The 14,094-nt window shown below is 37.4% G+C and overlaps 1 protein-coding gene across 1 annotated transcript in view; it reads left to right on the top strand.

Moving 5' to 3' along the window:
• LYRM7 (LYR motif containing 7) overlaps positions 1–5,882 on the top strand; it is a 30,503-nt gene extending 24,621 nt beyond the window's left edge. The window contains exon 5 of the mRNA XM_039252568.1: positions 5,672–5,882. Within this exon, the coding sequence (XP_039108499.1) occupies positions 5,672–5,742 (71 nt within the window). The 3' untranslated portion in view covers positions 5,743–5,882. The remainder of the gene's footprint in view (positions 1–5,671) is intronic.
• Positions 5,883–14,094: the final 8,212 nt, after the last annotated feature.

Genomic DNA, 14,094 nt, shown 5'->3' on the forward strand with positions numbered 1-14,094 from the left:
TATTTGACAGGTTTTCTGGTTATTTACCTCTTTCTGAATTGCTCATTTTATTTCAGAAATTTCCATCTCAATGAGTTCTAAATTTCCATTGTAGAATCTAAAGTTGCTGGGTTTTTTTTTTTTTGATATTTTTATTTATTTCTAGGAGAGAGAGAGAGACAGCGTGAGCAGGGGAGGGTCAGAGAGAGAGGGAGATACAGACTCCGAAATAGGCTCCAGGCTCTGAGCTGGCAGTCAGCACAGAGCCCGACGCGGGGCTCGAACCCACGAACCGCGAGATCATGACCTAAGCGACAGTCGGACGCTTAACCGACTAAGCCACCCAGGTGCCCCTCCATTATAGAATCGAGAATATTCAGGAGCTCCTGGGTGGCTCAGTTGGTTAAGTGGCCGACTTTGGCTCAGGTCACGTTCTCACTGTTTGTGGCTTTAGGCCCCACATTGGGCTTTGTGCTGACAGCTGAGAGCCTGGAGGCTGCTTCAGATTTTGTATCTTTCTCTCTCTCTACCGCTCACATTCTGTCTGTTAAAAATGAACATTTTAAAAAATTTAAAAAAGAATCTAGAAAATTCAGTTCCTTGGTTTTTGAAGTTCAGGCATGGAGGGGCGCCTGGGTGGCTCAGTCAGTTAAGCATCCGACTTCGGCTCAGATCATGATCTCACAGCTTGTGGGTTTGAGCCTCCCATCAGGCTCTACGCTGACAGCTCAGAGCTGCTTCAGATTCTGCTTGTCTTTCTCTCTGCCCCTCCCCCACTTGTATTCTGTCTCTCTCAAAAATAAATATTAAAAAAAGTTAAAGTTCAGGAATGGAATTTGACATAGATACAGTACATTCACTTGTTCAGAAATGAACTTGAGAAAAGATAGTTGGCATACAATCTGTTTTGCTGGCAGTGATTGCAGAGTCCAGTTACTGACAGAAGTGGCATTGGTTTGGTGTCAGGAGCAGATGTAGTAAAACTGAGTTTCCAGCAGCATCTGAAATGTAGCATCTTTTGTTCTATGGTGGTAAAAGTGGTGGCAGTTTCTTGTAGGAGCCAATAGGCAGCAGCATTTTCATCATCAGGCTAGTTTTGTGGTATGAATTTGCACATTGTTCCTGGAAGCTTAGCCTTAAGCCTGCCTGATTCTTAAGCTATCACAATAATTGCATGAGTTAGACCAATAACCTTTTTAATAAATCCCATTTATGCTTACTCAGCAAGACTCAGCTTCTGTTACTTTTAACTAACAGCAGCAAGTTGTTACCGAGAGTGAAGTGCTGTGCAATTACTTGAATGGGAGGCAAGGACAGGGTGGGATATGACCGTTGTGGATCTCACCTTCACAGTCTTTAGGCTGGTGGCCCTTGTTAGGTACTGATAAAAAGTAAGTAAGTTCCTGATAGTGTTTCTTGAAACACACCAAGTACCAGCTGAGGCTACAGGAATAAGAGAAATAACCAGAATGTCATGGGGTTCTGGTTATATCTTCCTGCTTTCAGCAAAATGTTGAAAAAGAGGACGAATGCCAGATTAAGCTAGCTACTACAAAGCAAAGATGGAAGGAGGTACTATTTTGCTACGGGTACTTTTCTATGTCCTGATGAAAGTCCTATACTTCAGAGTGTTACAGTGTTATAAATGAGAATTGCTCTTATCTACTAACACTACAGCCAATACAAACAGGGGCTTTTGAGTTCTGAAGTGAAATAAGATAATCGCCTGAAGCCATTCTCATTTGTCAGGCAAAGATCGGATATACAATGCATTTATTCACTGGAGCCTCTAGGTTTTCATTACTTTAAGAAATCTGCATTAATCTAAGGGTTGGGGAATGGACAGAACATAGAGGCTGTTAAAAAAAAGGATGAAAATCGGGGCGCCTGGGTGGCTTAGTTGGTTAAACGTCCAACTTTCGCTTAGGTCATGATCTCGCGGTTCGTAGGTTAGAGCCCCGCGTCGGGCTCTGTGCTGACTGCCAGCTCAGAGCCTGGAGCCTATTTCGGAGTCTGTATCTCCCTCCCTCTCTGACCCTCCCCTGCTCACGCTGTCTCTCTCTCTCTCTCCTAGAAATAAAAATTAAAAAATTAAAAAAAAAAAGGATGAAAATCTTCATGTTTAAAAACTTATGACTACTTGTACATGGAAATGACTAGAAAAATAAATTTAGAGCTTAATAAAGTTTTTAAATGAATTATATTGCCAAGAAACCCCAAGCCTGGCTACCTCCATTCAACTTTTAAGGCCATCCTTGGGCCCCTGAACTCCTATCAATAGGAAGTGGATTATGAAAGCTTCAGAAACTCAAAGAAAGGGATCTTCCCCAGTATCCCACTTCTGGACAAGGATGCCCCCAGCATACAGAACCAGGGGCCTTGAAGAAGAGTGGACAGGAGAAGGTCTTTCAGTCTCCCAGAAAGCAGGATAGGTGCTGCCAGATTGGCTAACTAGAGGAAAGATTGCTTGCCAAAATCAAGGAGTCCTTGCTTTTCCTGTCCAGTAGGATTTAGGATTTGCTATGGACATGACTGTCCTGTGTTTCCTATTCCAGGTTTTCATTGCTGTATCTATTGATTCTTTACTAGTCTGATAGGTAACTACCATGTGAGCCCTGACTAGACCTAATGGAAAGACTAGCACATCAGCCAGAATTACTCAGTTTGGATCTGGATAAGACTTTTGGGGTCAGGTTGTAAATGGGTATTTTCTCTATATGTAACAAAGAGTATATATTCATGTTGTGTAGACAGGAGGGTGGACCACTTGTACCTCTTCACTGTCCATTCCTTCTTACTAGCCGAAAATTTTTGTTCAGGATACAGTTTGCCAAGACAAGAAAAAAAGTTATTTCTTAGGCCACAGGACCCCTTTTTCACCAACATGAGCACTTGTGTGCTGGATATTGCTTGCAAAAAAGCTATTGTTTTCCTTTTCAAAAGGCATAAACCAACCTAGAACTCACCTTGTGCCCTTTTCCCTTCTAACTTGCCTGGAGTACAGATGTGATGACATAGCAGCATTAAAGACAAAAACCACACATGAAGGATAGCACAACAGGAATTTAAAAAGAGTCTGGCTTCTTAGTGTTAATGAAGATCTGCAGTAGCCCAGACCTGCCTTAATCCATATTTCTTGATATGTGAGAAAATTAAATCTCTTTTTTTTTTTACATTTTTTAATGTTTTATTTATTTCTGAGAGAGAGAGAGAAAGACAGCTTGAGCAGGGGAGGGTCAGAGAGAGAGAGGGAAATACAAAATCTGAAGCAAGCACCAGGCTCTGAGCTAGCTGTCAGCACAGAGCCCGACGCAGGGCCGAACCCATGAACCATGAGATCATGACCTGAGCCAAAGTCGGGTGCTTAACTGACTGAGCAACCGAGGCACCCCGAAATCTCTTACTTTTTTAAACTACTGTTTGTTATACTTTTGGTTAGTGTTTTTTCCACCAGATTGTAGACTCTTTGACGCTGAAAAGACTTTTTTTTTTAATTGAAGTATAATTGACATATAACATATTAGTTTCATTTCTATAACGATTCCATATTTGTATATATTGCAAAATGACCACCACCATGTCTAGTCAATGTCTGTCTCCTACTTAGCTACAAATTGTTTTTGTTGGGATAAGGACTTTTAAGATCTACTCTCTTAGTAACTTTCAAATGCACAATACAGTCTTATTAACTATTGTTACCATGCTGTACTGAAAAGACTATTATATAATCCCCTCTACATCTTCATTTCATGATGTAATGTTTAGCATAAAATAAGCACATATATGTTTGATAAGTGAAACAGTTTACTGCCATTGTTACTAAGTTAAAACCTAAACTATAATGTGTTCTCTGGTAATACCTCCAAAGATTTGGTAAAAGCAGATGAGATAAATAGTGATTAAATAATACTTATTTAACTGGTTTTCATTTCAGTAAGCCACATTTATGAACTAGCTCATAAGAACATTATTTTTAGTTAGATCAGTTATATTTTCCTTTTGAATTTTATTTTAGTGATACCTTTTAGAAATTTTTTTTAGTAATTCTAATTTACAGAAAAGATGCAAGAGAAGTTGAAGGGTATGGATATTTCCTTTACTGAGATTCCACAAATACTAACACATTTACCACATTTTCTTTATTATCCCTCCCCAATTTTTTTTTTTTCTGAATGTTCTGACAGTAAATTGCAGACATAATGCCTCTTTACCCCCAAATGGTCATTTTTAAAATCATGACAGCCTGTTAGGATTAGTTTTGGAGAAAGAGTGTATTTCTTAAAAATACTTTCATGCATATTTGCTAAATTTGCAGGGATATTCTCTTATAAAATCACAGTGTAACCATCAAAACCACAATATTAACATTGATAAAACTGTATCTATTCACATATTTTCATTTGTCCTAACTTGTCTTCTAGAACAGAAGAAAAAAAAATTCCCTTTGATCTAGGATCCATTGAGGATCACACAAATAGCATTTAGTCACCATGTTTTTTAGTCTTCCTTAATCTGGAGCAATTCCTCTATCTGTCTTTCTTTCATGACCATGATTTTTTTTTTTTTTTTTAGAGAGACAGACCGCCTGAGTTGGAGAGAGGGGCAGAGGGACAGAGAGAATTAATTTTTTTTTAATTTAATTTTTTTTAATTTGTTTTTGAGAGAGAGAGTGTGAGCATGAGCAGAGGAGGGGCAGAGAGAAGGAGAAACATGCTGTCAGCATAGACCCTGACAGGGCTCATTCATGAACCAAGAGATCATGACCTGAGCTGAAGTTAGATGCTTAACCAACTAAGCCAACCAGGTGCTCTGAGACAGAGAGAATTTTAAGCAGGCTCTACGCTCAGTGTACAGACTGATTCAGGGCTCAATCTCATGACCCTGGGATCATGACCTGAGCTGAAATCTAGAGTTGGACAAGCAACCCACTGAGCCACCCAGGCGCCCCTGACAGAGTATACCTAAGTTATTTCATAGAAAGTGATGTGAGCATTTTTTTATCATGATACCTGAATTCAGCTCTTCTGGAGAATAAAAGGGAAAACCAGTAATCTCAAATTTTTGTATCTTAATTAAGAGCTGTATCTCAGTTGACCTCCAGTAAGATGTCTTACCAAAGACTCATTTTTTGTTGTTGTTGAACTGCATTTCTCAGTAGGGAATCATTGACATTTTCAACAGGATAGTTCTTCACTGCACCAAATTGTCCCCTACATCCCTGGCTCCTACCCACTAAATGCAAGCACTGTTCTTCAGTTGGTGTGACCACCCACAACACCCTCATGTGAGAACCTCTGTTCTGTAAAATTTAGGCTCTTTAAATTAGAAAAACAATCTTGCTTTTTACATAGTAGGCAGTTTGACAAATTTCCTGTTGACTATTGTAATTATTAGTAATCTGTCATCAGTTAGGTTATAATGTGCTTTACCTGAATTATGTTGAAGTAATTACTTATATTTAATAAGTGATAAAGGGTTCAGTTGATCATATATGTTTTAATATAATCTGAAATGAGAATTCTCTTAACAGTCTCCATTTAAAATCAAGGACTTCACCCTAAAAGTTAATGGAAATAAAATATTTGTGGAAGATCTACCTTAAAATTCAATATTATACTGTTAACAGTTTTAGGGGGAAATGAATGTATGTTCATTTTCATGTTGTCAATTATTCTTTTTGTTTTTCTTTCAGAATTGGTCCCTAGGAAGGAACTCCTTATAGAAAATGTGCCATATTGTGATGCACCAACTCAGAAAAAATGAGTTTTCTAGGATAAACTCAAGCTTTGTAGTTTTTGTCTTAAATACATAACTGACAAAAGTTTTGGAAATGGAAATATTTCTTTCAGAACTGTCCTGTTCAAAATGAATGAATTAAAGTATTGTGTCATAATTAAGTTTGACATTAACAGTAGTACATTGCTGAAAACTGCAGAACATAGTTAAATATTTCTAGATAGCATTAGATAAGACATGTAACTTGCATAGAAAATCAAAGTTTATAAAGTAAAATGAATGCTTAGGGAGGTATGTTATACCTCTCATCAACCTTGATAAGTATTTTATTTTGACAAATTGATGGGTTTTCTCCCTATATGAAATGAAACTATTAGATTAAAATTATTAAATTTATGATTATTCAGTCCCACAAACATTTAATTAGTCAAAAAAATCACAACGTGTACCAGCTTTCTATAGAAGGTGGACTTTGTTTCCTCTAAAGCACTGAGATTATTTCTATAGCTAACGTAATTATTCAGTTTCCTTTCAGAGAGAGAGTATCTCTCTGTTCCTCACCTAGGATCACTGTGGAATAAATCCTAATTTTTTTAGGAAGGAATGACTCTAGCAAACTGTATAATGCAGCCTTATAGAAATAGCTCTACTTAGACCACAGCTAGACTTTATTATGAAAATGTAATACATGGCTACATTCTTTCCATTTTAATCAATAAAGCTTAAATGGCTTTTTTTTTCTCCCACATGTCCTATCCCCCTTGACGACTTTGGGAGTACCACAGAACAGTTTGTCATTCTAGTGGTAGGAATTATAAAATTGTATTTAATAATCTTGTTTCTCTTTTATCTGTGTATCTTTACCGTTCTCTGTTCTTAGTGAACAGTGTGTTCTCTCCCATTCCCTGGTAAGTTTTTTCATTTAATGACAATACAGAGTTTTACAATTTTGCAAGATTTTTTTTCTTTAATGTTTATTTTTGAGAGAGCACAAACTGGGGAATAGCAGAGAGAGAGGAAGAGAGAGGATCAAAGTTGATTTTGCACTGACAACAGGGCTCGAACTCATGAACTATGAGATCATGAGTGGAGCTGAAACAAAGAGTTGGATGCTTAATCAGCCGAGCTACCCAAGCACCCCTAAATTTTTACAAGATTCTTGATAAAAGCTTTGTTTGTTGGCAAAACATGGGTATGTCCATCCTGAATATGAAACGTTATATTTAACATAATTTAATTTTAAAAAATAATAAAATAATTTAATTTTAGGAGATGAAAGATTTTTCTAAATTCCTTAGACTTAACATTAACCCATCAACTATCCTTAATGCCTTCTAATATTTTTGGTTTTTGTTTTGTTTTGTTGTTTTTTTTTATATTTTTATTTCTAGGAGAGAGAGAGAGAGAGACAGCGTGAGCAGGGGAGGGTCAGAGAGAGAGGGAGTCACAGACTCTGAAATAGGCTCCAGGCTCTGAGCTGGCAGTCAGCACAGAGCCCGATGCGGGGCTCGAACCCACGAACCGCGAGATCATGACCTAAGTGAAAGTCGGACCGACTAAGCCACCCAGGCGCCCCCTAATACTTTTGAAGAAGGTAGTTAGTAGTCTGTGAAATGGCTTATACATGTCAAAAGATTTGCTATGTTTTTCATCTCCCATATATATTTATTTATGTGGAAATTAAACCTACATAAAAATAAAAGTTGTTTCCTATTTGAAATCCGCCTTCATAAAACTGTTCTGAAAGTTGTCACAATACCATCACTGGTAATTCGCCTGACTTACTACTGTTTCATTAAGTATATTACATATTTTGAGGAAAGTTGCCTGTCCTAGGTTACTTTAACACATTTTAATTATTTCAGAATTACTGAACAGTTTTAGTAGTTCTTAGCTTTCTTTAATCTTAATTCCCTTGTTCCATTCTTCATTCACATTAATTTGACTATCTCAACAGGTTTTTTTAATAGTTACCATTAAGAGCAATAGAGATGAATAATTCACATGTTTATTTTATTAAAGCAAGTGGCTCTGAGATTTTCTCCAAGATACATATTTTAGATATATAAGAAAAAAGAGGGGTGCCTGGGTGGCTCAGTCGGTTAGGCGTCTGACTTCAGCTCAGATCATGATCTCATGGTTTGTGGGTTCAAGCCCCATGTTGGGCTCTGTGCTGACAGCTAGCTCAGAGCCTGGAGCCTGTACTCAGATTCTGTGTCTCCCTCTTTCACTAACCCTCCCCTGCTCACGCTGTCTCTCTCTCTCTCTCAAAAATAAATAAAACATTAAAAAAAAAGAAAAAAGATCCTGTTTATATTAGCAATCAAAACTATAAAATAAAAATAGACTTTGTAGCTATGCTGAGTGGCTCAGTTGGTTAAGCGTCTGACTCTTGATTTTGGCTCAAGTCATGATCTCATGGTTTGTAAGACTGACCTTAGCATTGGGCTCCGCACTGATAGCACAGAACCTGTTTGGGATTCTCTCTCTGCCCTCAAAAATTTTTAAAAAATAGTTTTTTTTTTTAAACTGTAACTTGAAAATTAAAGATATAATATGTTCCTAGATGGGACAGTTGAAAATTTAGGAAATGAACAGTTCTTTAAATGTTACCTATCAAAATCTCCAAAGATTGAAGATGTGTCTAAATTAAAATGTATAACTTATGCACTCTGTGAAAGTTGTAAAGTTTACAGAAGATATTTACCACCAACATAATGATTAAAATAGTTAAGATGTAGGGCACCTGTGTGGCTCAGTCAGTTAAGCATCTGACTTCAGCTCAGACTTCATGATCTTGCAGTTCATGAGTTCAAGCCCCATGTCAGACTCTGCTGACAGAGCCTGGAGCCTGCTCTAGATTCTGTGTCTCCCTTTCTCTCTGCAGCCCCCTCCAAAAAAAAAAAAAAAAACATTAAAAAATACTTAAGATGTAATAGTTCCTATGACTCACTAAAAGCTCAATGGAAAATATTCATAGATAGATATTAAAAGTTCACAAAAGAAGAAATAGTAAGCCTCGCTAGTGATCAGAGAAATATAAATTAAAACAAAACAAAACCTTTTTTGTTAGCCACATTTAGAAAAGCTAAAGAAGTTGATGACACCCAATATTTATAAAGGGAAATAAGGGTGTGCAGAGATGGGTAATCTGCTATTTCTGGAAGGGATGTAAATGATAGGGCATTTTTGAAAGGAAAATTGACATCATAATTTAAAATAAATATGTTGCTCAGTCTTTATGCCAAAAGCATACAAGAATACTAATAAATGAATACTCAGATATATTTACAGAAATTTATGTAGCATTGTTTATAATTTTAAAAAACTGAAAACAGCCTAAATTTCCAACTGGGAAAAAAATTAAAGGAAATATAGCTCTCAGATTTTATATGGCAGTTAAAAAATTAATGCAAAATATATGTATTGTCAAGTGAAAGAAGCAAGTCACAGAATACATTTTCTCTATGAATTCATTTACATACAAAACTATTTTTGCACAGGTTTGTGCATATTCAGTAAAATCTTGGATTGTGAGTAACTTGTTTTCTGAGTGTTCTCCAAGATGAGCAAACATTTCTAATAAATACTAACTTGATAAACAAGCAGTGTCTTGCAATATGTATAGTATGTGATGCCAAATATCACATGATCACAACTGAACCAATGGTTCTTGAAATTCACTTTGATATACAAATGCTTTGGATTGTGTGCATGTTTCTGGAACAAATTATGCTCACAAACCAAGGTTTTACTCTATATTCAAATGAATAGAAATATCCCTGCTTAATGTTAATACAGTTGACCTTCAAACAATAAGGACTTGAACTGCAACGGGTCCCCTTATACATAGAATCTTTTTTATAAAGTACAATACTATAAATATCTTATTGACTTAATATTTTCTCTAGTTTTTTTTTCAAAAGAATACAGAATATGTGTTAATCGTCTGTTAATGGAAAGACTAACAAGTAGGCTATTATGTTTTGAAGCATATCAAAAGTTATGTGTGGATTTTTGACTGCATGAAGTTCAGTGCCCCAAACCCCCATGTTGTTCAGGGGTCAAGTGTAGGTAGGTAGCAAAATGAGATTTGATGAAAGGACTGGTGAGTTGCGGATTTTTATTAGGGTAACTCTTGCATGTTTAAATATTTTTTTACAGTGAGTGTATCAATGTATAATTTTTAAAGGACAATACTTAAGCCGATAGTGATTTATTTAAAACTTAATTATGAAATAGTTCAAATATCAGCATGTAGTGCATCAGGAACACATGAGCCTAATTCCCACATTTGACAGATGTTAACATTTTGCCATATTTGTTTAAAGATCTCTGCCTTGTGAGTCACAAAATCTTAAAAAGCTAAAGTCCCACCTCCCTTTTCTTTCTCCTGTCTCTTTTCAGGTATAATTACTGTTTTACAGTTGGTAGATATCATTCCCATACTGGTTTTTATACGTTTACGAAATGTGCATATATTCAAAACAATATATAATGTTGTTTTGTGGTTTTAAAATGAAAATAAATGGTGTTCTGCTTTATGTGTTCTGTAGCTTATTTTCCTCATTCATTAGGTTTTAGAGATTAATGTATTTTTTTATTTTTTATAGGAGACTGATCTATTTTGTTGCATAAATAGCTCTGTCTTTAACTTTTATGTCTTATTCCATTGTACAAATAAACTAGTTTATCTGTGTCTCTTGATGAACGATAGTATTGTTTTGTTTTTCGATATTGCAAACAAATTTACCAAAAATTCCAGCATGTGAATTTTGCACCCAACGTTTACCTGAATATATACAAGGAAACAGAACCGTTGATTCATAGGGTAATGTACATATTTATTTCCTGTAGGAATTTTTAAATTGTTCTTTTTTTTTTTTTTTTAATTTTAGAGAGTGCAAGCAAAGGAGAGGCGCAGAGGGAGAGGGAGAAAATGTAAGCAGGCTCCACGCTCCGCGTGCAGCCCAGCGGCAGGGCTAGATCCCACGTCCCTAGGAGAGTGAATGAGCTGTGCCAAATTAAGAGCTGTTTGCTCAACTGACTGAGCCCTTAAATTGTATTTTAAAGTAGTTGTACCGCTTTATATTTTGTTAAATTTTTGGATATGAAACGGTATCATTTTTTTAATTTATTTTGAGAGACACCAAGAGAGTGCTAGTGGGGGGGGGGGGCAGAGAAGGAAGGAGAATGCAAAGCAGGCCCCACACTGCCAGCACAGCCTGATGGAGGGATTGAACCCACAAAACCCTCAGATCATTGATCTGAGCCAAAACCAAGAGTCAGACGCTCAGCTGACTGAGCCACCCAGGTGCCCCATGAAATGGTATCATATTTTAACTTGAATATCTGGATTACTGGTGGGATCATCTTGTTGTGCTTATTGGTTGTTACAGTTTTCCTTTATGAATGTGTGTTCATATCCTTTGTCCCCTTTTTTCTCTTGGATTGTGTGGCTTTTTTTCACTAGTTCTTTTTATATATTCTGGGTACTAATCCTCTGTTGTTAGCTGTGATGTAAATGCTTTCTTCCATAATGTGATTTGTCTTTTAACATCATTTATCATAAACCTGTATTATGGGAGTTTATTTTAGTGTACCCAGTTTAAAAGATTTTTTAATTAATTTTGTGTTTGTGCCTTTTTAACTAATATTTTCTCCATAGCCATAAAGATGTTGTAAAACATTTTCCTCTGAACGTTAAGATTTTGCTTTCTATATTTGGGCCTTCATGCCATCTAGAATTTATTTTTCTTTGTAATACAAGGGAGGGATTTAATTTTATCTTTTTTATGGGTAAGTTTTGCTTCAGGATCATTTATTGTATAGCCCACCCTTTTTCTGATTACATGTAAAGCACCTTTGATCATATCAAGTTACTATATATTGGAATCATTTAGGGACATAGTCATTTAAGGACTTGGTTTCTACAATTATCCCTTTATTCCTCCAAATTGTCCCCCCCCCCCCCGGGGTTTTTCAATAGCATTCAACATTCTGGAATATTTCCCTTCTTAAAAAAACTATATTGAACTCACCTCTGCCCTCGAGCTTCAACACCATTTTTCTGCGCTTTTTCCAAGAGGTTTCTGTCCTTAACCATCACCATTTCTCTCCCCATTCTGTCTTATACAGACCCCGATCAAGGCTTAATCTCTACCAATCAAACCCTTTTTGTCCTCCACTTTAGAAGTCCAAAGGTCGGGGCGCCTGGGTGGCTTAGTCGGTTAAGCGTCCGACTTTCGCTTAGGTCATGAGCTTAGGTCATGATCTCGCAGTTCGTGGGTTCGAGCCCCGTGTTGGGCTCTGTGCTGACTGCCAGCTCAGAGCCTGGAGCCTGTTTCAGAGTCTGTCACTCCCTCTCTCTCTGACCTGCTCACACGGTTTCTCTCTCTTTCCCCTAGAAATAAATAAATCATTAAAAAAAAAAAGAAGTCCAAAGGTCAATTTTTAGTCTTTATTTTATTCATCCTCTCAGTAGCAGTTGGCATAATCAATCATTCCCTCTTTTTTGACACTCATTTATTGTAAACCTTTTATATGATACAGGTATGAACCCAAGCAACAAAAATACCTGCCTGTCTTCTATTTGTCATTTTAGAGCCATTCTCAGCCTTTTTTGGCCCTGCTGTTAGCCTCCTCTGTGAGGACTGACCTGTATGAACCAGCTCAAGTGGCTTCTGTACTTTCTGACATTTGGTTGGTTTGGCTAATGGGGGTAGGGGTGCTGGTCGGAGATCGGGAGGAGAGAGGAGGGAGGAGAGTGAGGGCCAGTATTTCTCTTTCTGACAAGTTGCCTCAGGCTGTACTATCCCTCAAAGCTTCTCTCAAGGCGAGTTCTGTATAGTTCTTCCCTTCCAATTTGGGTAAGAGCATCCCTTTTCAGGCCTGGGGGTTGCAATAACTTATCTGCTACTATCCACGTGGCTTCCCCTACACTCATAGTTTTTTGTTTTTTTTTTTTCAATGTTTTCATTTATTTATTTATTTTTTTGAGAGCAAGAGTGAAAGAAAGCATGAGCAGGGGAGGAGCAAAGAGAGACGGTACACAGAATCTGAAGTAGGCTCCAGGCTCTGAGCTGTCAGCACAGAGCCCAATGCGGGGCTCGAACCCACGAACCATCAGATCATGACCCAAGCCCATGACCCAAGCCGAGATCGGATGTTTAACCAACTGAGCCACCCAGGCGCCCCACTCATAGTTTTATAGCCACTTTACATGTAAATCTTTCTCACACTGCCATGTTTTTTTTCAAACTGCCATGTATAAATTCACTTCCCTAAGGAAACTTACTTCTGGAGGTGAAAGACAGGATAGGCAAAATTAACAAGTAAATTAGAAGGTGATGAGTAATGTGGAGAGAGATAAGGCAAAGGAAGGAAGATAGGGGGCAAAGGAAAGGGAGATAGGGGAGCTGGGAACAATAAGGTGTTGCAGTTTTAAGTGCGATTAGGGAAGGTCTCAAGAAAGTGATAGTTGAGCAAGAACAAGGATGTGAGGGATCTAGCAATGCATATATGGAAGGGGAGAGTTTTTCAAACAGCAAACTGCCAGTGCAATGTTCCTAAGGCTGGCTCATGCCTACTGTCTTTGAAGAAAGCCCAGTGATAAGAGCAAAGTGATTTATGGAGAGAGTAGTAGTAGATGCAGTCGCAGAAATGATATGGTAGAAAGAGCTGGGGAGTAGATGCCAGGTTATTTGGGCTGTTACAACGACTATGGTTTTCACTCATAAACATGCAGAGCCATTAGATGATTTTAAGAAGAGAAGTGATATGATCTGATTTTAAGTTTTAAAGATCACTTTGGCTTTTGTGCTGAAGCAGGGTTGATTGCAGGGATATGAATTAGAAGTCTGTTGCATAAATCTAGATAAGAGGTGATAATGGCCTAGACCAGAGTGGCAGCAATGATAGTGATGAGAAGGGGCAAGATTCTGGGTATATTTTCATAGAGCTTATGGTTTTATCACGTGAAGTGAGACAAAAAGGAGTCAGAGATGATGCCTAAGAGTTTTGGCCTGAGCAACTAGAAATACGTTGTTGCCGTCAGTTATGGTAAAAGCAGACTAGGTTTGTGAAAAATTAGAAAATCAGTTTTGGACATGAATTGATGAATACAAGTGGAGATACTAATAAGTGGAAATATCCAAGTGGAGGTACTAATAAGATGTTAAATGGAACATCTGGAATTCAAGAAGTTGTCTGGGCTCACAAACCATGAGATCATGACCTGAGGCGAAGTAGGATGCTTAACCTACTGAGCCACCCAGGCGCCCCTAAAAAATTTTTTAAAAACCCTATTGCTGGCAACTTTATTTGTAATGGCCCCAAACCCAAATGAGATGAACGAATAAACAAATTTTGGTATACCTG

The sequence above is a fragment of the Hyaena hyaena genome, unplaced genomic scaffold, assembly GCF_003009895.1.
Source record: "Hyaena hyaena isolate Hyena2069 unplaced genomic scaffold, ASM300989v1 scaffold_425, whole genome shotgun sequence".
In the NCBI taxonomy this organism is placed as follows: domain Eukaryota; kingdom Metazoa; phylum Chordata; class Mammalia; order Carnivora; family Hyaenidae; genus Hyaena; species Hyaena hyaena.